Source organism: Bactrocera latifrons, unplaced genomic scaffold (genome assembly GCF_001853355.1).
Source record: "Bactrocera latifrons isolate USDA-ARS-PBARC rearing strain unplaced genomic scaffold, ASM185335v1 scaffold_154, whole genome shotgun sequence".
Lineage (NCBI taxonomy): Eukaryota > Metazoa > Arthropoda > Insecta > Diptera > Tephritidae > Bactrocera > Bactrocera latifrons.
In genome coordinates, this window is record NW_017535008.1 from 336,881 (window position 1) to 360,699 (window position 23,819).

Consider the following 23,819-nt stretch of genomic DNA (forward strand, 5'->3'; position numbering starts at 1 on the left):
ATAGTAATTAGTACAGAGCTATGTCGTCTGACAGCACTCTTATCAGCAATTCTCTTTCATTTCTTTTAGATAAGGTCAAGACAATTTCTTTAGCACTCGCCAAAGAGTTCATGCGCTCCAGTCTATATACATATAGTATATCAACAATGAGTTGCAAATCAACACAATTAAAAATTTCTGATTACCGAATAGAATGAGTATCTTAAGTTGAAATAAGTTACGACGATTCTATTACTAATGTATTGTGTTCGAAAGTAATGGACAATCTGACTGAAAAAAATTTATAAATGACCTCTGGAATCTGGATTCATATTATGTCGTTTTCTATGAGCTATACATCTCAATAAGAAAATCTTCTCATCTTCGTGGTCTAGAGTAAGAGAATATTGCAGGAATAAAGATGTTTTAAGCCCAAGACTTTCTTATCGGCAATACTTTCATAGCAACATACTTCGCTTGACTAATGAGACGTAAATATCTAAAAGATCACAAGGTAAGCGCCGCTTATAACTAATACCGAAAATATATTCTACAGAAGTCAGTACTGAGTATCAAAATACCGAAATACTCGTATATACTATAGTAGTCAGTATAGAGGTCTGTCGTCTGGTAAAATTCCTATCAGCGATTCCCTTTACTTTTTGTTTTTTATATGAGGTCAAGACAATCAATTTTTCATCTCTTTAGGCGTCAAGTTCATTGGCACTAGACAAATAGTACATGTACTTCAATCTATTTATATACATATATCAGAAATGGATTGCAAAAAGTGCATGCGCTCCAATCTATATTGAACAAGAATGCGTTTCAAATCATGAACGAGACTGACAAGGTTTTTAAAAACTTCCTGGTTACCGAATGGAATAAATACCTTAAGTTAAAACGTGTTACGGCGCTTCTATTGCAAATGTATTGTGCTTGGAAGTAACGAACTATCTCTCTAAAACTCTTTTAAGAAGAAGGCTTAAGCTTAGCTCGGCACACACAAAAAAACAATTCCGTGCTAAGGACTGTTAATGAATTAGGATTAACTATCTACGAGGAGCAGGTAAAACAACAAGGAGCAGAAGACTCGAAATATCGACGAAATTTTGCCTCAGAATGAATCCACATTGCTGCATACAGAGTTTGTCCGGAAAGTAATAGGACTGAGTCGATTTATAAAAATTTATTCAACCAATCGTTACAATTCTTTAGAAACTTCCTTAGTAACGCATTCTTCGGAAAGGCCTTGGGGGCCGAGATCCATGCTGCTTGTATCCCCTCTGTCGTGTCAAAATGCTTGCTTTTCAGATTTATAGTATCTGCCTTTTCTAGCAAGCAAACAAAAAAGTCCGGGGGCCATATCTGAGCTGTAGGGCGGCTTCGGAAGCGGTGGGACGCCGGCCTTCGTTAGGCGGCTGTTCACAATAAAAGCGGTGTGTGCCGGTGGTGTTGTCGTGGTGCAACTTCCAATCGGCTGTGTTGTCTCTGAGACACTGACCAGCCGCTCGTTCGTTAGCTAGGAACGCCCTCTGCCGAATACGGTCGGTGCGCACACCCTTCGAAATACAGTCGCGGCGGAAGAAAATCAGTCCTATTACTTTTCAAACAAACTCATAACCGAACAAAAGCGTACAATACTTCGAATAGTTAGAGAACCGACGGTGCAGAAATATGGACGTATTTTAAGCTTGATAGTTACCCAAAAATATGCATCTCTATACTTCTTTTTCGAAAGAAAATATTTATTCTATAAATATATTAAGCCAAACATTCAAACGCCTTCTTTGTTCACTATTGTCTTCGATTCTGCATGTAGTAAAGAAAACTCTTAATCTCTTTATCAGCAAAACCGCTCTTATCACAAACGCACCAACTATACCAAAGTTAATAGTAAGAAGAAATGACCCAACCGCAACAATGTTTAGTTTATTACAAGCGTTGAACTGAAGCAGATCTTTAGTGTACACCACAGGATGAACAACGCGCAGTTACTATTATTGATTTGCACTATATTAGCGCCAATCGGGCTGGTACCGGTAACGGATGCTGCGCGCATACTCGGCTTCTTTTCGACCGGCACCAAATCACATTTGCTCATACACTGCAGCATTGCCGAACAGCTGGCCCGCGCTGGTCACGAGGTAACCATAATTGGCATTACCGAAAATGTTTACCCGAATGCTACCTACAAACACATAAGACTACAGCTCAGCGATGTCAGCGAGAAGTATACGAAAACTTTGTTCGATGTGGTTAATGGACGTATGTCCTTTCTGAAGACCGTCACAGTGAGAATGCGTCAATATATGAACAGAGCGGATGAGATCATGCGGCATCCATGGATGCGTGAGTTTTTGCGTAACAGTCGTGCCGGCGATTACGATTTGTTACTCTTTGGTTTCCTTATGAACGAGTACCAAATTGGTTTAGCTGCACATTTCCGTTGTCCCATTGTCATGACGTGGGTGATACAGCCAGCTCTACAAATCCATCGATTTGTAGGAAATCCCCAACAGTTATCGTACGTACCGTCATTTATCAGTGCTTTCAAGCAGCCTATGAATTTTATGGAACGAGTAAACAACTTTTTGGTGACGCAATTTGAGCAAAACATGTTAGTGCCCTATTTGGATTACAACACACAAAAGTTATATGAGTAAGTTATAAAGTTAAGGCCAATATTACGATCCCTTAGAGATAAGTGAGAGATAAAATTATTCAAGCAACTCATATAGTTTTCAAGATATAAGAATTGTTTTGAAGTTTATGCGACATATGCTCAGTATGAAGTTAGATACAATGCGTAGTTTGCCTTTCATATTTCGGGATGTGGAAACCACAATCTTGCTATCTGGCAACTGACAACTTTATCGTAAAGTTTGACATTTGCTATTGTGTGGTTAACAGTAACTTAAATTATTCATCTCAGCCAAAATATATTTTTTACAAATTTTAACTCAGCAAAAATGCATAAATGAACTTAACTCAGTTTTTGGTGATAAAGATCCATCTAGGACCACTATTTCAAGATGGTAAAGTGAATGCAATCGAGGTCTTAAATCACTCCAAGGTGGATTTCATGAAGGTCAACCAAAATCAATTGTTGTTCCGGAAACTATTGATGCGGTGCTCAAATTAATATTGCCGAATCGTCCTCTGACCTATGGTGAGACCATAGCAACCACAGGTATTAGAAGAACCAGCATACAAACTCAAGCAAAAGCTTATAGTTCTTAATGGAGAATAATTTGAATGGCCACTCATTCACCTCGATCAGAGGCCACATACGACTAAACACAACATTGTACTTTCTAGGCAATCCGTCTTTTTGCGTAGCTACAGTTAAAGTAACTTGTTAAGCTACCCAAAACAATTTCTTACATATTCCATAAACGCGCTTATCAGCTGACACCTTCTCACTGTATTAAGTAAATAATTATATTTACACAGTAACTAGTATATCACATGGCGCATATTAGAAAAGCATTTAGTATGATTTAAACTTTTCGTCAGTTAATGTAAAAAAGTAACGGAAATGAACGTTTGCAAAATATTCGCCCTACACGTTTCGATTCTTCTCTGCCTAGCATTTTGCAGTAGCCACATAAACGCGGCGCGTATACTCGGCTTCTTTCCGACGCCATCTAAGTCGCACACACTCATACACGCCGCCATCGCCGATTCCTTGGCACGCGCTGGCCACGATGTTACCGTTATCGGAATCTCGAAGAACGTCTATCCAAATGTCAAATACAAATTCATAGAAATCAAACTGACCGAAGCTACAGAATCCCATCAAAACGTATTGCAAAATATGGTCAAGAAACCGAAATCTTTTTATTTCAACTTTTTCAATTTTGTGCAATCTTTTGCCAACACCGCCAATCGAACGCTAAGCCATCCGAAGATGAAGGATTTCTTGTGCAGACATGGTGCAGGCGCCTTTGATTTGGTACTGCTAGGCTTCGCAGCCAATGATTTCGCCATGGGCCTTGGCGCACATTTCGGTTGTCCGATTATTATATCCTTTATGGTCCAGCCGGTCTCTTCTATTAATCGTTTGGTCGGAAATCCGTCGGAGAGCGCATATGTGCCGTCGCTGTTCAGTGAACTAAAAGCCCCGCTGACATTTTGGGGACGTGTCTTGAGTTTTTTGGCTGCCTTTTATGAGGAATGGATCGTATTGCCGATTGTTGAAATAAATATGCTGAAGATTTACAAGTAAGAGAAACGAATAGTTTGAAATCTTATAGGTACTGTAAACGTAGTCAAACTTCGTCGAACTTCGATCTTGCGGACAGTTAGTTCTACTCGTAAGTACCATGAAGCAGAAGGCCTCTCTATCCAGTGCTTAACTGACTATCAAAGTTTTCAGTGATGTGAATTCTTGAGGTGATATTGTAAGAAGCTATCTCTATATAAGTAAAGTGTTTGATCACCACTTAAATGACTATCACGGCTTGAAGTGATAGAATCTGAGGATCTTGAGGTGTACTTGTAGGACGTTTGTTCTATATAAGAATAAGCGACTATCAAGGATGGAAGTAATGCGATCTGAGGATCATGTGGTGCTTTTATAAGGAGCTAGCTCTGTATAAGAAGAAAAATAAAATTTTTTGGAGTAACGGATGATTGCGGTAATGTGGCTTAAGCAAATAAAAAATAACATAAGCTCTGTAAGGTGATCTTGTAGGTGATCAATATTTAGGCTTATATTGCACTACTATGTATTTACAATTCTTTGATTACATAAAACCAAACTAAACTATTGAAATAATTTGAACCCTTTCAGAAACCAATAAAAAACATTAGATAAGGTTTAAAAAACAATAAACTGATATCGCGATATTGGAGAGCGCTTATCATATATCAGGTACTTGTAGGTGGTGTGAAAAAAACCACAGGCCACTTAGTAGTCTTGTTTCCGTGCTCGCGTGCAGTTAATAAATTTATTAGCAGTGACAGCTGTTTCTATGTCATTTGTCGCGTTCAGGGTTTTGTTCGTGCTCTCTAGCAGCCTTTTCAGCGGAGAATGCGCTCGCATACTAGCCTTCTTTCCCACCACAATGCGTTCGCATCAGTTAATGAATTGTGCGTTGGCCGAGGTACTGGCCGAAGCCGGCCACAATGTAACTGTACTTGGTGCCACCACGAACGTTTACCCGCGCGCTAAATACCGTTACCTACGAATCGATGGACTGGCGATTAGCAATGAATTGACTAAAACTTTAATAAATATACCAAACATGGCGACATATAAATACTTGGGCGTAGTGCAACCCATGTTACGTGTACATAATGCAACCCTGGTACAGCCGAAAATGCAACATTTCTTACAAAACTCTCAAGAAAGCGACTACGATCTATTGCTCATGACTTATTTAATTAACGATTTCCATCTTGGCTTAGGCGCACACTTCAAATGCCCCATAGTCATGTTCTATGTGATGGAGCCTATGAAAAGGATACATAGATGGGTGGGGAACTCCGATGAGATTTCCTATGTGCCTACACAGTTGAGCGGTATGGTGCAACCATTAAGTTTCTTTCAACGAGTGAATAACTTTTTGTGGTACCTTGTTGAATGTTTGATGCTGTATGGCTCAATAGAGACATCAATGGAAGAATTCTACAAGTAAGTGTCTAGAATGAAAGTTATTTGTATTATTGTGAAAGATTTACCCCAACAACAACCTAAATAACTACCCTCATAACGCTTGCCAAAGTAGTCATGTAGAGAAGGTAGACATAAAACTTGTCTTTCGGGCAGTTTAAAGAAGTTCAAGACTCTAAGCAGCCTGGTAATCAAAGAAAATCTTCATAACATTGAGAATATATGGTAAGAGGGCGCAGAGAACTTCGTTTACTTTTCCTCTTTTTGAAAAAGGAGCTCATGGTATAATGTAACTGTTCTCGAGCAGGACATTTCGTTAAAATTTGTGGTAATCGTATAGATTCCTGACACTCTTTTTTAATATAGGTTGAATATGGCAAACGTCCGAAGGCCGTTATATATATGTATATATTTTATTTTCCGCAAATCAACTCTGAGAGAGACCTTTTTTTTTATATTCATTCTGTAGTTTAAACAGTTGTTTTAACTAGGATCTAAGGCAGCAACGCCTAACGTCAGCGCAACAATTTTACATATATATTGGGCATATTGATTTTTCAGCACACGGTAGCTTTTTTTTTTTTTAATTCCTTTGAGTAAAGAGTTAGTTGATTTTCCGAACGTAGAATACAAATAGATATTGCTTGTAAGTTCCCAATAATTAATAAACATACTGTACGTATATGGCTTTGTGATTGGCGCTCACTTGAAGTGTAATGAACGAGAGAAACACGCGACGCTCGCGATTCATGGCAAAACGCTTAGTTCTGAATTTTGCCAGTCATCACAAAGATAGCTAAGATTCTTTCGGCTCTCAGTTCAGTTATTACATCAGTAAGGTCAAAATATTAACCTACAAAGTATATTTACACAAACGAACTTTGCCAATCATGACCACCTGCCGATAGTGTTAGATAGTGAAGAAATTAGAAATAAATAGTTACATAAAACTTATCAATTTCCACCGATGTGCTCAACCAACATTCAATATATTAATATAATTGCTTCCAATTTTAAATAGCGCTCAGTTGTCATTTGTACGTTGGAACGAGTAGAACGTGTAGAACGTAGTACAATTTGCATTCGTCATGTTGCCTTTAAGATTCTGTTGCCTGCTGCTGTTTATCGGTTTTGCCGCCACGCGTTTCGATTTGACAAACAGCGCGCGCATACTGGGCTTCTTTCCGTCATTCTCGAAATCTCATCTGATCATACATGCTGCAGTCGCCGACGCGCTAGCGCAAGCGGGACACAACGTTACTGTTTACGGCGCTTCCAAAAATGTGATTCCCAAGGCGAAGTACAAGTATATAGAGCTTGAGCGCAAAACAAATGAAAGCTTCGTCGCGGGCCTGGTGATGGGTTCGTCGCCGGCTTATAAACAATTCGGTAAAATAGTGGAGATGATCGCCACTGCATCGAACGATTCCCTAACACATCCGCGTGTGCAACGTTTGCTGCGGGAACACGGCCCAGGCGATTTTGATCTGGTCATAATCGGTTACTTTATGAACGATGCCACTTTCGCTTTGGCGGCGCATTTTCAATGTCCATTAATTCTGTCTTTTATGATACAACCAGTTATGGCACTCAACTCTTTGATTGGCAATCCTACCGAGATTGCGTACACACCGAATGTGTTGGGAAATCAAAGACAACCGATGAATTTCGTGTCGCGTGTGAAAAATTTTATTTCCATAGGAATGGAGTTGCTTATGTCAGAATTCGGTATACATTTTCAAACAAACATTTACAAGTAAGTCCGTCAGTCCAAAATCATCACTCTATACTGCAAATTCACATTTTTTAAGTTTACATAATTAATTAATGATCATTTCAGAGATAAATTGAAGAAGTGCTGCGCCTAAGTAGCGATATATTGTAAAATACCTGTCTCTTATACACATCTAGATGTGTATAAGAGACAGCTCTATACTGCAAATTCACATTTTTTAAGTTTACATAATTAATTAATGATCATTTCAGAGATAAATTGAAGAAGTGCTGCGCCTAAGTAGCGATATATTGTAAAATACAGATCTAGTTGAAATTGAAATTTCGAAAAACGACAGTGTCAATAATTATGTGGTAATATCTTTGGGATTCCTGAACCTAAGAAAGAACATATTCTTACAAAGGACGGCGCTTATGGGTTACAATCTCTGCCTGGCTCAAATGTAAACTGCTAGTGAAGCTCATAAAGCCAATTCTCGACATATTATAACACTGTGGAACATTTTTGGGATTATTGTCTGAGGGGAGAGAAATTCCAAGTCAGAGTGATGGTACTAGGTCAGTATAGTAAAACCCTCAAAGGGTTTGGCGTTCGTATGTGTCAGTTTTTTTTTATGACCTTTGAATTTTTTCCTCATCTTGATGTTTTTTCGCTTAGTTGTAACATTTTGGCAAACAAAATAAAAAATTAAAAAAATTCCGAGAATGCTTCTAACATCCTTGCGACAGAAACCTCGTAGTTGTTAGAACGATGCTTTCCGAACAAGCCTTCTATTACTTCTTTGATTGCCTGCCATGCATTCAATTCAGCGTCAATCAAAATATTGTTGAATGCGTCACTTTTAATCAACTTTCGTATATCTGGACCATTTAGTATGGATAATTGGAAAAAATTAATTTGTTAAGATGGCAAACCATGTGAAGGAAAAAATTTAAAAGGTCATAAACAAAACTGACACATACGAACGCAAACCCTTTGAGGGTTTTACTATACTGACTTAGTACCATCACCCTGACTTGAAATTTCTCACCCCCCAGATTAGCTGTTGTACTACATATGTATTCTGTGTTTTATATAGAATATTTTTGTTTGCTCAGTCACTAGACTGTGTAATGGTTAACTGCATGGCATACATGTGCTCTCTACTATCATTAGTCAGCTGCTTATAGTTATATATGATATAACACAAAGTTCAATTAATTTTGACTAGAGCGTTTATTTTGCCTCGTGTTTATTTTTAATTATTGGAGGAGTTCAGTTTTACGCGCGTACAGGTTTTTTAATTACTCTCAACAACGTAAATATGTTTAAAGGCGAATGCCAATACAGGCACGAGTAATAAATGTGACAACCTTTCATCTCAAAGGTCTTTGAACATTGGCGATTTTTTTCGTTTCCCCGGAAAACTCTCTATTCGGTAACGAACGATCCATTAGAAGCAACGTGTATTCGGTAACTTTTTTTTTATTTTTGACTATATCCCAGTAGTGAAAATTCGAGCAGTTTCAACAGCAAATTAATTTTTGTTTCAAAGACTATCACATAAATAGTTAAAAAGCTTGGCATAGTGAATAATTTTACTACTCAAAAGTAGTGCAATATTTTATTTGAAACTGGGGGCCCGGTCCCAAACCCAGCGCACAATCCTGTGGAGAGGATGTTTCGCCTTCTCATTTTAGCTCGCCTTAAAACGGATGTTTTAAGGCTAGCCACTTGATAGCTATACTATATGTAAAAGAATAGTTTCTGGCCACTCTCAAGTGAATGGCAATCAGATAAATTTCCTCACTTGACTCCATCCTCAATGATGCAAGCCGATAAGTGTAATTTACCTCGATACAAATAACTCTTTTTTTAACAAAAAATATTTTATGAAAATTATTAAATTAAAATTATTTTACAAAAAATAACCAGCACCGATCCTAAATGTATCAGTCCACAACACCTCAGCATATGTTTGCCTCACCAATAGGTTGACACAGCCAAACACACTATCAGACGAGTAATAAAAATATAATGGGGGTTTGCTACATATATGTCTCAAAATTTCAAGTATCAGCTGCGTCTACCATCTGTTACCTACAGCGTATTTATTCTAACCGAAAACAAGTTCCACAACTTAGTATTCGACACATAGTGCAAACGCGCACAACTTCACGCGCGCCGAAATCTAAACACGTTACAAAGTGTTTGTTTATTAGTGAAAAAGGAAAATATAAAAATAAAACAAAAGCCAAAGAATGAGCCGGCGTGCTAAATACACCAATTGGCTACCCGCTGCCCTCACCGCACTCTCTTGTGTGCTCAGCGTACATCCGATGGCCTGCGTTGAGGCAGCACGCATACTGGGCTTTTTCGCGTCGCCCTCGAAGTCGCACATAATTGTGCATTGCAGCGTCGCTGATGCGCTAGCGCAGGCTGGTCATGACGTCACCGTCATCGCGTCCGGGCCGAATGTGCGTCAGCAGGCGAAATACAAATATATCGAATTGGAAATCATGGGCGACCATCCACTCATGTCCAGCGATATTGTCGACAAACCAAAGCCGTTTTGGCGGCGTTTCGGTTCCTTTTTAGCTGTGATTAATCGGAATGCCAATGAAACACACCATAACCCGCGCGTACAACAATTTCTACGGCAACATCATGCGGGCGACTTTGATTTGTTGCTGTTCGGTTATTTCATGAACGATTTCCAATTGGGTTTGGCGGCGCATTTCCGTTGCCCCATTGTAGTATCTTTCATGATACAGCCGATTTATGCAGTAAACAAATTCGTGGGCAATCCCAGTGAGACCGCTTACGTGCCGGGTATATTTGGCTATTTGGTGCAGCCAATGAAGTTTTTGGAACGTGTGAAGAACATGATTGTCGCTATGATCGAAGAAATTGTGATCCAGAAAATGCAGGATTATCACGGAAGTAAATACTATAAGTGAGTTCTTTTGCTGCCGACCTACTATGAGATTGTGTATTAAACAGAAAGAATTCTGTCGAGGTAGTGAGACCGCTTATACTTAGTAGGTTAACAACAAATATTCAAGATTACTGAATTCACCGTATCGCTTGGCTTTACTAGGGTGCTACTGGGAAGGTTAAAGTAGTAACCTTTGCTCTAAGTGAATTGTGTACAAACTATGCGTGGTTAAGTGTAGATTGTAGAAATCAAACAAAGATATACCAAATGTTTGGAAAAACAAATGTCAAGTTCAAGACAAGATATAAATAATCTCTACTCTACTCGTTAAAAACTAGTGATAAATTTTTAAAGGGTATTCAACTTCTCATATTTTATACGTTAGTGAAAGGAATTAGAAATTTATTCCCTCTTATCTTACTAAAAACGTAAATCAACGGCTCTTTGTTTCAAAGACTAGTTCGACCGTACTGAAATCTCAGCGTATACTCTATTTAAGACACCTTATCGCCAACGCTAAGCCTTTTCCAACACCCTGCCTTTGTACTCTTTACTCACAGCATACAGCTTGATTTACACAGCAGCCAACGGCATAAGGAAATATCACGATTAATGGCTGATCTTACAAGTTCTGTTTGATTAACATCGTTGAGCGGTATCAGTAAGTGCTAATCCCTGGGTAAATATTTTCTAGGCATAGTCCTAACTAATAAAATTAAAATCTATATGGATGTACGCAAATTAATAACCGCTCAGTCACCTTTAGACACGCGAACCACACAGTAACTCAGAGCTTTGTCGTGCTTTAGACATGTCTGTACGCGCTGCTATCGCAATATTTATCGTCCTCGTTATTGGCGGTTTCAACGCGCCTCCAGCTTTGGTGTATTCCGCACGTATTCTTGGTTTCTTTCCATCAGTTTCACCATCACATCTTTTTATACATTGTGGCATCGCGAATGCGCTTGCCGAGGCCGGACACAATGTTACTGTACTGTCTTCGACCAAGAATCCTTACAAGTTGACGAAATACAATTACATACAATTGGATTTACCGCTGTTTCCAAAGGAGTTCCTAAGTCGTTTGGTTACAAAAGAGCAATCTTTAATCGCACGCTATCCATATTTCATTAAGGAGGTCGCACAGTTGGCAAATCAGTCTTTTGCCAATCCGCGTTTGCGTCAATTCCTGGCCACACATGGTGAAGGCAGCTTTGATATGCTCATTTTGGGTTACTTCATGAACGACTTTCATTTAGGTTTGGGTGCACACTTTAAAGTTCCAATTGTGCTCTCGTTTATGGTCCAACCGATTTTCGCCGTACACAATTTGGTTAAGAATCCAATAGAGCCCGCCTATGTGCCGACTTTGTTCAGCGAACGCAAACAACCATTGAGTTTTTGGGGACGAGTGGAAAACTTTGTCGTAGCCCTGTTTGAAACATATTATATGACCCTCCTGGTGGAACGGGAATCGCAAAAGTATTATCAGTGAGTTGAGTAAAATTCGGAAAGTCTTTAAAGGCGAAACGATTTAAGATTTTTGAAATTAAAAGTGAAACAAAAGTTCACTAAACTAACAAGTGAGTGAGCATTTTCGGTCGTTAAACCCGTTCAAGCTCTACGGAGGTTAAACGCAATTTGTGTGGCTTAGATTATCGCGAGCTCGTGAGTGTTAGGTAATGTGACCAAAGGTTTTAAGGTTAATGTTAGGAAAGTCATGATTCGTTACAACTGTTTCTTCCACGGGAAGTATTGCATCTAAGTTATAAATGCAGACTTGATAAACAAATTTAAGTGAAATTTTATGTTACTCAATACTTTCTGGTCATTAGAGAAATTATGTTGCTTGATTGTTCTCTTCAAGTATCAGGTATCTTTTAGAACTTTCGAAGATTTTAGTTAAACTCAGTGAGCGTATTTGGACAAATTGCAAGCTTTTATTTATTCCAAGCACTAATTTTTATTTCTTCTTTTTATGCATTTTTTAGTTATAACTTCCCGTCGGACCGTTATCCACCACTCGACGAAGTGCGTAAGAATGTCTCACTTATCTTCACCAATCATCATTTCAGCCAAGGACCCATACGCCCTAATGTGCCCAACCTAATTGAAATTGGTGGCATACAAATCAAGGAGAAACCCGATCCTCTACCCACCGACATCGCTAAGGTTTTGGATGAATCTAAAGAAGGTGTTATCTACTTCAGTTTAGGCAGCAACATAAAAGGCTCTCATTTAAACGAGGAAAAAATTAAGATAATGTTCAATGTTATCTCAAAACTGCCTTACAAGGTCTTATGGAAATGGTCACCGACCGAACTGCCTGGCGAATCGAAAAACATCATCTTCCGCGATTGGCTACCACAGGACGACATACTCGCGCACCCTAACGTTAAGCTATTTATCACACACGGCGGCATGGGTAGCGTTGTGGAGTCACAGTATCATGGTGTGCCCATGGTAGGCATACCGTTATTCGGCGATCAGCCATCGAATATGGTAAATGTTGAACGCTCCGGCTACGGTCTCGCCGTTGACTATTTAACTTTGTCAGAGGAGAGTCTAAACAATGCCATACAGGATGTGCTGAACAATCCCAAATACAAAGAGGCAGTGCAAACATTTTCTCGCCTGTATCGCGATCGGCCGATGACACCACGTGAAACGGTTGTGTATTGGGTTAACTATGTGCTGCGACACAAGGGCGCCAAGCATATGCAATCGCCGGCAGTGCACATGAATCGTTGGCAACTGTTGTCGCTCGACGTGATTGGCTTTCTGCTCGCGATCGTCCTCACCATTTCGGTAGTGATCGTAAAAGTATGCAAACTCATTTGCTGTCGTGGAAGGAAAAACAAATTGCCAAAGGTGGAAAAGGCAAAGCAGAATTAGTGTACACAGGGACAATAGCCCTTTTGAGCCGAAAGAGACAACAACGGATGGAAGATGAAGATGATAGAAGGTGTGGTAAGCCACAATGCCAAACACGTTTAACAATTTAAATAAAGGCATTACTATTTAGTCATTTAAGAAACCAATGAAATGACCTTAATATTTTAGAAATTTTAATACTACGTAAATACATATGCAAGTGATATATGTAGATGTATTTAAACGTGAATGCATTACCATAGGTCTCTACCGCATTTCGTCTCATATACTGAGAGATAGGAGCTGGAAGTGTGTGTGTGGTGATATGATAAAATTAAGATTAAGCAATCAGTATGATTTAAGCACTTGCAAAGTAAGTAATAAAGTTAAAACCAAATAAAAATTCCGTCGTTTTTATTATTTGTAAATATAAATATGGTATAGAAAACCTATATTCGCGTACTGTCACAATGAAAGATGAAAAAATGTGTTTGAGAGTACAAAGTACAAAATAATTCTCGCGAGCAAATGTTTTTGGGTTTTACAAATTCAGAGAATCGAGAACGTGTTTGCGACGAACCACGGTCAAGACGGCCATCAACATCAACTGAAGGTCAACACATCAATAAACAAAAAGAATTGGTGCACAACGACTAACAGTCTGAGATCTTAGTGCCATCGTCGGAATATCGGAAGGATTAGTGAAAACAATTTTGAAAGATCACCTGGGCCTAAGAAAAGTGAAAGCACGATTGGGTCTGAAATTCCGACAACCAGGATGTCATTAAACGATTTATTACTGGCAATTAGTCTTAGATCTATGTCTACAACGGGGAAACGGACAATCAATATACCGAATACCGTGCTAAAGGTAAGCCGAAGTTGATTCGATTATCGAGGTGTGGTGCTTTCTGAATTCCGACCGGCCAAACTGACAACAAGAAATACTATTTAAGCGTTATCTATGAAGCTATTCATAAAAAAGCCAACAACTCTGGGTTTTTGCTCCACGATAATGCACCGTTGCATATTACATTGATTCTTCTCAAGTTTTCGCCAAATTTTCTATAAATATCGTGCCGCTACCACCCAATTTACCTGATTTAGCTTCGCGTAACTTCTGGCAGTTCACCAAACTCAAACGAACGCTCCGGCGAATACGACTTGGCTTTTTTATTTTTATCTTGTCCAAAAATATTATTAATAGATTCCTGTATTCAAAAATTGTGTCATTGTTCAAAAAAGTTTTAAATAATTTTGTATTGGCTGATTAATTGACTGCTCGTATCATGTGAAAACTTTAATTCAACTTGATAGAATCACTGATAGAACGCTGTTAATTGTTGGCTAAAGTTCAAATCATACTGAAAAATTTTTTCTATAGATATAAAAAGCTTATAAAGTCTATCTGCGTGAGGTATACGCTTTTAACGGGTTTTTCAATAGGGACGCTACATAAGGAGACCGATAGCGACAGCAAACGACGTCATATTTTTTCCCGCTCTTTTGACATTTTTCTTCAGTAAGGTTTACCATTTCATAGGATATACGATCCAACAACGAGTAGAAATTATTCAAATTTACTACCGTAATTCAGAGTCAGTGGCCTCAACTTTAAGAGCGCTACGAATGATCCGGATTTTCATTGAGAAATCATCTTCAGCGATGAGACTCATTTCTGACTGAATGTCTTCGTCCATAAGCAAAATATGCGTTATTGGTCATGCAGCAATCCAGACGCACTCTGTGAGCCACCATTGCGTACCGCAAAAAAGTACGGTTGGCTGCGGTTTACGTGCCGGCGGCATCACTGGGGCGTACTGCTTCCGTGATGATCGAGACCGGCACGTTATTATGAATGGACATCGCTACCGCTCAATGAAAACCGAATATTTTCGACCACAATCGAATGCTATGGACTTGAGACAGCATGTGGTTCCAACAGGACGGCACCACAAGCCACACAGCGAATGTAATAATCGATATTGAAAACCAATACTTTTTTTGCATAAATGTGTGATTGTGCTTGTGGTTTTACCAAAGCGAATAACGCTAGTAAAAAGAATGAACAATTTCACGAAAGCATTGGCTTATTTACCCACCCTTTCGTAGCGCTTCGATATTACGTCAATATAAGGGGAAAATAAATATTTTAAGCAAAAAAAAAAAAACAGAAAAATGCAGGATGTTTTGGAGATAAGGAAGAATAGTTTCCACCAAATATTAGAAGAGAAAAAAATTTGTACAAGATAAAAACCCAAAAACTGGGTTATTTGAATTTTTCAAATAAATTTTGAGGTAATATGAAAAAGTACAAAAGTTATAGGCTCTTTCATTACCTACAGCATTGCCATGAGAAATTTTTTCATAGGACTTGTAGTTTTGTCGGAAATCGAAATGAACCATTATTAACCCTTGAAAATGTAACCACGAACCTCCTATTCCTTTTCAGGTTTACAGAACGTCCGTATTTTAGTTTTCCTGGTCTTCCTCGTCATTAATTAAACAAATGAGAAAAGCTTGAAGCTCCCATCATACACTTCAAGTGAGAAGTCATTATATATTCTTCGTCACTATCATACTCAGCAAAATTTGTTTCTACCAGAGATATACAATATTCCCAGATGTACAGTGGCGGACAAATATAAAGTATGGCAGTAATACATATTGGGAAACTTTTTTGAAAATGATGAGAATGAGTAAAGACAGCTATCTGTCTTGACTACATGACTACAAACTCTCCGCAGTTGAAGATTATGAAAATGAATACGCTTTTAATACCACAACTGAAGCAACAACGCGCCTCTACGTACAAATATATCAACCTTCTGATGTTTATGCCGTTCTAGTTCACTATTTTCTCTCAGTGCACGCCTCATAGCCACGGAGTATATAAGCTACTTAATCAGTTAAAGAGGTTGAAAAGTAAACAGGCACGCAGAAGAACACTTGCAAGAGAATTTAGCCACACGTCGCCCCTTTGCTGGTGCCTTAGCGGCGTAGGTTATTTAGACCGCGCACACACCTTCAGCCTGCTCAGTCTTCGAGCGCAGCTACGTCGTAAACTACAAGCAAGAACTTCTAATAGATATTTCAAACGCCATGCAGTGGCCGAACGCATACGTGAGTATGTTCGTTTTTATTGCGTTCGCTTATCGCATACCAACTCAGGATGCAGCTCGAATACTAGGGTTTTTCTCAACGCCCGGTGACTCGCATTTGATCATCCACTGTGCTGTGGCCGAAACGCTGGCGCAAGCCGGACACAATGTTACGGTGATCGCGACCAAACCGAACGTTAATCCAAAGGCTAAATACAATTACATATATATCGATTCACCATTGCTGCCGACGACTTTCTTGAAAAATTTCGTTAATCAACCGATGCCGTTCTATAAACGTTATCCACTGTTGGTAAAAGAGGTCTCAAAGATGCACAATACTACACTGTGGCATCCGGAAATGCAACAATTCTTGCAGAATCACGGTGCTGGTTCCTTCGACTTGCTGCTGGTGGGCTATTTTGTCAATGACTTTCATGTGGGACTTGGTGCCCATTTTCAGTGTCCAGTGGTTCTTACTTTTATGGTACAACCGATATTTTACCTCAACCAGCTGATCGGCAATCCCAGCGAACACGCCTATGTGCCGACCGTGTTCAGTGGTCTGAAGCAGCCCATGAACTTCTGGGCACGTTTGGAAAATTATCTCATATACCTCTTTGAATATTACTACATGGGCCCACTGATGAAAAGTACAGCGCAGAAATATTATAGGTGAGTTAAACGCAAAAGATAAGAGCCGAGACTCACTTCACAATGTGTAAGTGATAAGAAATTTATGCGCTAAACATAAGCTAATCGTTTTATGGTTTATTTGTTTTAGTTATAACTTCCCCGCCAGCAGCGGTTATCCCAGTTTCGAAGAAGCGCGACGCAATGTCGCCTTGATCTTTGCCAATCATTGGTTTGCGCAGGGCCCTGTCCGACCTCATGTACCTAGTCTCATAGAAGTTGGTGGCATACATGTCAAAGAGAAAAACGATCCCCTACCCATCGATATCGCTGAACTGCTAGACAGCTCACCAGAAGGTGTGATATACTTCAGTTTTGGCAGCCTTATATGCGGTAACACATTGAAGGAGGACACAGTTCATATAATATTCAACGTATTGTCCAAGTTACCTTACAAGGTGCTATGGAAATGGGGCGCCGACTACCCAGGCAATGCGTCGAACATCGTCTTTAAAAGCTGGCTTCCACAGACCGACGTACTCGCGCATCCAAATATCAAACTTTTAATTACGCATGGCGGCAAAGGTAGCGTGGTGGAGGCGGAGTATAATGGTGTACCTATGGTGGGCATACCACTCTTCTCCGATCAGCCCGCAAATATGGAGGAAGTGCGACAGGCAGGCTTCGGTACCTATGTACCCTATGCCGATTTGACTGAAGAGAGGTTACGTGAGGCGATCGAAGAAGTGATTAACAATCCGAAGTACAGAAAAGCGGTGCGCGAATTCTCGGAAGTGTATCGCGATCGTCCGATGACACCGCGTCAATTGGTTGTCTGGTGGGTGGACTATGTGCTGCGGCATAAGGGCGCCAAGCATTTGCAATCGCCAGCCGTGTACTTGACGCATTGGCAGCTTATGTCGTTGGATGTATTAAGTGTGTTGTTGGCGAGCGTGGCAGTTGTGGTGGGTTTATTGGTAGTTCTGGCGAGATTTTGTATCAAAAAGCTAGTCGCGCGTTTTATCAAAACCGGCAAAAAAAGTGCCAAAGTAGAATAAAGGTTCAGAGATATTTTAAGTAGTAAATAATAAATAAATAAATAAAGAATGTATTATATATAAAATTTGTAATTATGAAATGAAATTATGTTTAAAAAAATTATTATTTGCAAGAAAAGATAATCTTCATGAAACTTCCAATTTGGAAAAAAAGTAATGTGCATGAAATTTAGAATTTAAAGAAACATTAATGTTTATAAATTTTATAATTTTCAAAAAAAATTTATGTTTATAAAAGTTGTAATTATAAAACAAATTGTATTTTTAAAAACATTATAATTAAAAAAAATTAATGTTTACAAATTTGTTACAAAAACTTTATAATTTGCAAAAAATTATAATTATTATAAAATTTGTAATTTGCGAAAAATTTTAACGAAAAAAATTTAGTTAAAAATGACATTTTCTAAAATGTTATGAACGTTAAATTTACAAAATAAAAGTGTAAGAAAATTTTCTGAACCCAGAAAATGGTTAAAACATATTTTTCATATAAAAAAAATTTAATTATGCTATTTAATTTTCCAATATTTTTGAAGCTAAAACAAGATTTGAAAAAGTAATAATACTTAAAATTTTTATAATTGCTAATTTTTTTTTATCTTTATGAGCTACTTTACAAGATTAAAAATACAGCGATATTTTAGTAGCCTGCACACCAGTTTGATTTTTATTGGCCAAACTTAAATTCTCTACGTCAATAGCTTCGGCAGGAGATAAAGTGTACAAACAAGCTGAATTCCTCTGCAACCATAAAGCAACGAATGTAGTTCACGAAAGAAATTCATAACAAATTCGCTGAAATACCCACAGGATATGGGTTCAGCCAAGGCAAATAAAAAATATGTGTGCGTGTATATAAAAAATACCTCGAACGAGCAAAACTATTGGTATTTGCTGCAATAAACACAACGCAAAGACATCGCCGTGCCGCCTGCAGCCACTTGTGGACTCACAATTTCAGCTCGATTGGCTCGGCATACAAGCGCAGCAAAATATTTGCTTTCCTCATTCCCCCCACACACATACAAAGAGATGTAGATGGAGGTATTTGCTGCTGCCACTACAAATTCAATATTGTTAGCGCCGCATTACACCCATTTCACACGGCATGCCATTTGCCCTATGCCATGCATCTCACCTAACTCCATCTCTCTTAAGGAGAGCGGCGTGGTTCAACTGGGTGCTGCGCGTTGCCGTTTGACTGCATTGCTACACCGATCCGAACATTTAAGGCTCCACCAACAGTAAATGGGGAATGGTAAATAAAAGTTCGAATTTCAAGCGAATAAAGTGGAGAAAATTCCAAAGAACGTAAAAGATTTCCTCAATATAGCAAATAGAAATATTTGCACAAGAAGTTATGGGCTAAAGGTAGAGTAAAGAAATGAAAATGCAAGGGAATTCCTAGAATGCGGACTCATATTCATCAATTCTTAAAGAGAATATGCCAAAGATACCTTTGTACCAGTACCGAGACTGTCCGCTCCCATGACAACATTCGAGAGCACTGTTCTCCGCAAAGTATTTGGAGCCGTCCGCGTAATGATGAAAATAATTGAAGGGGAACTCTAAACTGCATATAGTTATGCACATAAAAATCCAATGAATGCGCTGGTTAGACCATGTCCTAAGTCCTCCATTACCACGAATTAAAATAAAAATTGGTGATTTTCTGTCTATGAACTTCTAGATTTTTAAAGCACTGATGGTAACATGTGGTTATTGCTGTAGAATATCGACACAAGGTCCTGCAAAAACTCTTAAGATGGCAACTCATACCAGAGGAACTTAACCTTGACTAATCTAACTGTTGACAGCAGGTACTCTCAGTCCACCGAATAGTAAGCACAAACCCAACTCAAGTTGATAAGGCAGCTGCATCAGGACATAGTAAAAACCAAAACTGAGCTGCGGATTTAACAGCAGCGGAATTACATCTGGTAAAGCAACTGAAGTTAAAGAAACCTTGCGGTATTTTTGTATAGTGTGCAATTACACAGTACTTTGCTCAGTATTTTGAGTTCGGACACTATTGCTTGGAAAGTATTCAGTATGACCAGCGGAATCCGGTATTAACCTTGGTCCGAGGTAAATTTAAACATCATCGAATGAAATTTAGCTTTGCGAAGGGTTCAAACTGATTAAATTGAAATCTATTTATACTACTATACTAGACGGGTCGTGCGTCTCAAAGTTGGGCTACAGATAGATTTAACAGCTCTCAATTCAAACTCTTCAGCTCTGCGAAGGAAGGACTAACGTAATTTTTCAATTGATGCCAGAAAGATGAGATAAGAAGAGCTGTGCTGTCAAAACTAACAATCCGATATGTTAGATAAGGCTGACTCCAGCCGAAAGAACTATGCAAATTCAATCTTTACGTAAAGGTAATGCATCAAAAACAAAACCCTATAAGTCACTTATTACTCCCGTCCTGCTTTATAGTGCAGAGGCATGGACGATGACAACATCTGATGAGTGGCGTTACGAGTTTTCGAGAGAAATCGATGGAACGAAGATCTGTATGATATATACGACGCTATTGACATAGTTCAGCGAATTAAAAGCCAGCGGCTACGTTGGCAACGTCATGTCATCCGAATGGACGAAACCACTTCAGCTCTGAAAGTATTTGACGGAATACCCGCCTGGGGAAGCAGAGGAAGAGAAGTAGCGGAGGGACCTGGTGGAGAAGGACCTGGCTTCGCTTGGTATCTCCAAATGCCGCCACCTTGCGAAAAGAAGCAACGACTGGTGTTAAGTCAGCTATAACCGCGTAAGCGGTTTCTACGCCAGTAAGGAAGAAGAATGCGTCAGTTAAAGTTTTCTAGGCATTACAATCATCAGATCTTCAATTAAATAGTTAACTGAAGTGTAATCTTTCAAATATTTTGAGTCTAAATATGAAAATCTGTATAGGGTGGTTTCTTTCAAGATCTTAGACTACATAGAGGGACATGGAGCTTCATGAATTGCTAGCTCTTCTGGCTCTGGCTTGGAACGTAAGGCGTTCAGAAGAATAAAATTCCGTTGTAAAAGTTATTTTAACCCCTTCCGAATCTTTTTAACGATATTATGCGATTATATAACATTTATCACTAGTCCCTTATCTTATTTGCCGCAGCAAATCCCATTTAAACAGCTTGCTAAGCCATAAAATTAGACCGCATTTGCTATTCTACAAAAACAAACAAAAAATATTTTCGCTCAGGATTCTACGCAAATGTCAGCAGCTTCAGCATTCCTGCGCTTTACAAAGCCGAAAAAGAAGGCAAAAATAAATGCAAGCCGTGGCAGTAAAAGCACGCTTAGTGGCGCCGGGAATGCACTTTCAGTTTCGGTCAATTAAATTTTACGCTTAGAAAATTTTGTTTCCCGTTTCCGCAAATCGCGACGCCGTCGAAAGTGTGCAAACAAAAGCAAAATGCGCACAAAACATTGCATATGCGCCGGCGCTAATTTACATGCAAATGCGTTCCGAGCATAGTTTCAGGCGTAACGCGGGCGAAGGGCGCAAACAAAGCAAATATTTAATGGCGAGCAGTTAGTATGCGCCGTAGTAAGCGCAGCGTGAAATTAACGCATGACAAAGATGCGTTATTTTTGCTATTGTATTTGCCATTCATTCTGCAACCAAAGCAACGAGTCATATTTGCAAAAGAATGTTAAAAAAATTATTTTTGCAAAAAGTTTTCTAAAATTTACGGCATTTAATATGTGCGATGGAAGTGAAAATAGTTGCAGGTTGGAGGACGAAAAAAGACTAAATATACATACATAAAAAACTTAGAAGCTGCACAAAATATAGAAATTGCCATTTACTAAATTTGTACATACATACATACATATATTCTTTTAAATTTTCTTGCATTTACATATTTTCTTATATTTTTGCTACTTTTATTCGCTGGTCCTTTTTGTTTTCGACCATTTTGCCACACAAAATCTGATTTTGGCAACGGATAATAAATCAAATTAAAGCAGCCAGTTGAGCTGACCACTCGAGCTGCGGTGCCACATATGCTGCATATACATATGTATGTATGTACATATCTAGTAGTTGCATACCCAGTAGGCAAATTTACGAAGTGGCAAAATTTAATAGATTTTTTTTTTAGTTCTTTATGCTGCATTTTGTCAATATAATCTAGCAACTAGTTTTTTTTTAGCCATACTACAACTAGTTACTAAACTAGTTGCGTAGCTGCAACTTTATTGCATATGTTGTAGTCCAAATAGACACAAATCTAATTGCTTTTGATTGTCAAATAAACTAGTTTTTAATTAACCAGTTTGTAACTAGTCTCACATCAATTAAGCTTGCTATTTTGAAACTCTTTTACGTTTTAATATTGCCTTAAATAACTTTAAATAAAGCTTTGGATTTTACGTGATTGAAATTGCCACAACACGAGCGCGGGGTGGGATAGATACTAAAAGTTGAAGAGCGAGTTGAAGCGAGTCGCATATACAGACAAAAAAGAAAAAGGCCGAAAAGCGTGAGTATGAAGTGCTTGAGAAGCTGACCAAGCTGACCAAGGGGTAAAGCAAAAGAGTCGAAAAGATGCGAGGACTAACGGAAGGGTTAAAGACCGGAACAGACACTTGTTGGACTCAAAGGGGTGATCTAGTGGCTGATTTTCTGAGCATACTGAAGTTATAGAGGGGACTCTTCTCCAGAAAATATAGAATATGTTGATGGCAAACCAAAGTGCATGCGTCAGCTTCTTTGGATGATAATTGTCGGTTGAAAGCATGCCCGAGTGTACACCAATCCAAAAAAAGGGGATCCCACAATCTACGCTCATCACCTCTCCGTCGATTTGAAAGACGTCTTCGACAGTAAGAAAAGTACTACCATATTGCAAATGGGTCTAGTTGCGAACGAGGACAAGACGAAATATGTATCTCTTGTCACCAAACACACAGGCGTCGTACTCGCGACTTGGCTACTACGTCACTGTGACACTCATAACTTCGAAGTCGTAGATCATTTCGTCTATCTTGGAACCAGCAACAGCAACGTCAGCCTCGAAACACAGAATAACTTCTGTTAACAGGTGCTATTTCGGACTGAGAAGGCAATTGAGAAGTAAAGTCCTCTCTCGACAAACAAAGAACAAACTCTATAAGTCACTCATTATTCCCRTCCTGCTAAATGGTGCAGAGGCACGGACGATGACAACATCTGATGAGTCGGCTTACGAGTTTTCGAAAAAATGATTTTTCCGACGTCATTGACATAGTTCAGCGAATTAAGAAACAGCAGCTACACTGGCTACGTCAAGTCGTTCGAATGGATGAAAACACTACAGTTCTGAGAGTGTTTGAGGTAGCATTGGGGGGTAGGAAGAAGCAGAGGAAGTCCTCCACCTTGTTGGAGAGACTAGATGAAGAAGGGCCTAGCTACACTTGGAATCTCCAATTGGCGCCAAACAGCGAAAATGAAGAACGACTGGCGCGTCATTGTAAACTCGGCTATAACCACATAAGCGGTGTCTACGCCAATAAGGTAGGAAAAGAAGAATTATACTTAAAATAAATTAAATTTAAAATTAAAAAAAATTTAATTTTCATACACAAGCAAAGCTGTTAAGGCCTGTAACCTGCCCCACTACTTATAAACGTACATATTTGTATGTATATGTGTTCATACAACCGTGTGCCACTTAAGTACATTTCTAAGAGCTCTCCACATTGACTGCTCAACTATGCATGTATTCATACACACACACATACATATATAGCAACCATTCAAAATTCACATATGAATGTTCCCCCTTTTCTAAATTCATGCACACGAAGCTAAGTTTTTTTATTTAAAAAAATGCTATGAAAAGTATAAAAAGCAAGAAAACTTGCATGAATTTCGATGAAAAAGTGGTTAAATTTTGAAATC

General features: G+C 38.8%; 4 protein-coding genes across 10 annotated transcripts in view; 3 read left to right on the top strand and 1 right to left on the bottom strand.

Moving 5' to 3' along the window:
• The window catches only part of LOC108966030 (protein suppressor of forked), a 48,328-nt gene that overhangs the window by 1,019 nt on the left and 23,490 nt on the right, over positions 1-23,819 (bottom strand). The window lies entirely within an intron of this gene.
• On the top strand, positions 253-6,699 carry LOC108966036 (UDP-glucuronosyltransferase 1-6-like). The gene is made up of 3 exons (XM_018928754.1): positions 253-493; positions 1,830-2,641; positions 6,621-6,699. Exons 2-3 carry the CDS (start codon positions 1,959-1,961, stop codon positions 6,652-6,654), a joined length of 717 nt encoding a protein of 238 aa, XP_018784299.1. The 5' UTR covers positions 253-493; positions 1,830-1,958; the 3' UTR covers positions 6,655-6,699.
• Positions 3,479-13,528, top strand: LOC108966033 (UDP-glucuronosyltransferase 2B31-like). Of its 6 annotated transcripts, XM_018928752.1 has the most exons (3): positions 10,310-11,453; positions 11,511-11,742; positions 12,243-13,528. In XM_018928752.1, exons 1-3 carry the CDS (start codon positions 11,063-11,065, stop codon positions 13,144-13,146), a joined length of 1,527 nt encoding a protein of 508 aa, XP_018784297.1. In that variant the 5' UTR covers positions 10,310-11,062; the 3' UTR covers positions 13,147-13,528. The 6 variants fall into 6 exon arrangements, with proteins under 6 accessions (XP_018784293.1, XP_018784296.1, XP_018784295.1 ...); XM_018928748.1 differs by lacking the exons at positions 10,310-11,453; positions 11,511-11,742 and adding an exon at positions 3,479-4,206; XM_018928751.1 differs by lacking the exons at positions 10,310-11,453; positions 11,511-11,742 and adding an exon at positions 4,904-5,620 and having other exon boundaries at positions 12,243-13,146.
• On the top strand, positions 16,062-17,988 carry LOC108966035 (UDP-glucuronosyltransferase 2C1-like). Its single transcript, XM_018928753.1, has 2 exons — positions 16,062-16,901; positions 17,011-17,988. Exons 1-2 carry the CDS (start codon positions 16,228-16,230, stop codon positions 17,915-17,917), a joined length of 1,581 nt encoding a protein of 526 aa, XP_018784298.1. The 5' UTR covers positions 16,062-16,227; the 3' UTR covers positions 17,918-17,988.

Excerpts from the sequence above, each read along its gene's own strand:
- LOC108966035 (XM_018928753.1), top strand. The coding sequence starts at position 16,228 with ATGCAGTGGCCGAACGCATACGTGAGTATGTTCGTTTTTATTGCGTTC. Across the intron at positions 16,902-17,010 it reads ACAGCGCAGAAATATTATAG|TTATAACTTCCCCGCCAGCA; the intron begins GTGAGTTAAACG and ends TATTTGTTTTAG.
- LOC108966036 (XM_018928754.1), top strand. The coding sequence starts at position 1,959 with ATGAACAACGCGCAGTTACTATTATTGATTTGCACTATATTAGCGCCA. Across the intron at positions 2,642-6,620 it reads AACACACAAAAGTTATATGA|CGCTCAGTTGTCATTTGTAC; the intron begins GTAAGTTATAAA and ends AATTTTAAATAG.
- LOC108966033 (XM_018928747.1), top strand. The coding sequence starts at position 9,575 with ATGAGCCGGCGTGCTAAATACACCAATTGGCTACCCGCTGCCCTCACC. Across the intron at positions 10,270-12,242 it reads CACGGAAGTAAATACTATAA|TTATAACTTCCCGTCGGACC; the intron begins GTGAGTTCTTTT and ends TGCATTTTTTAG.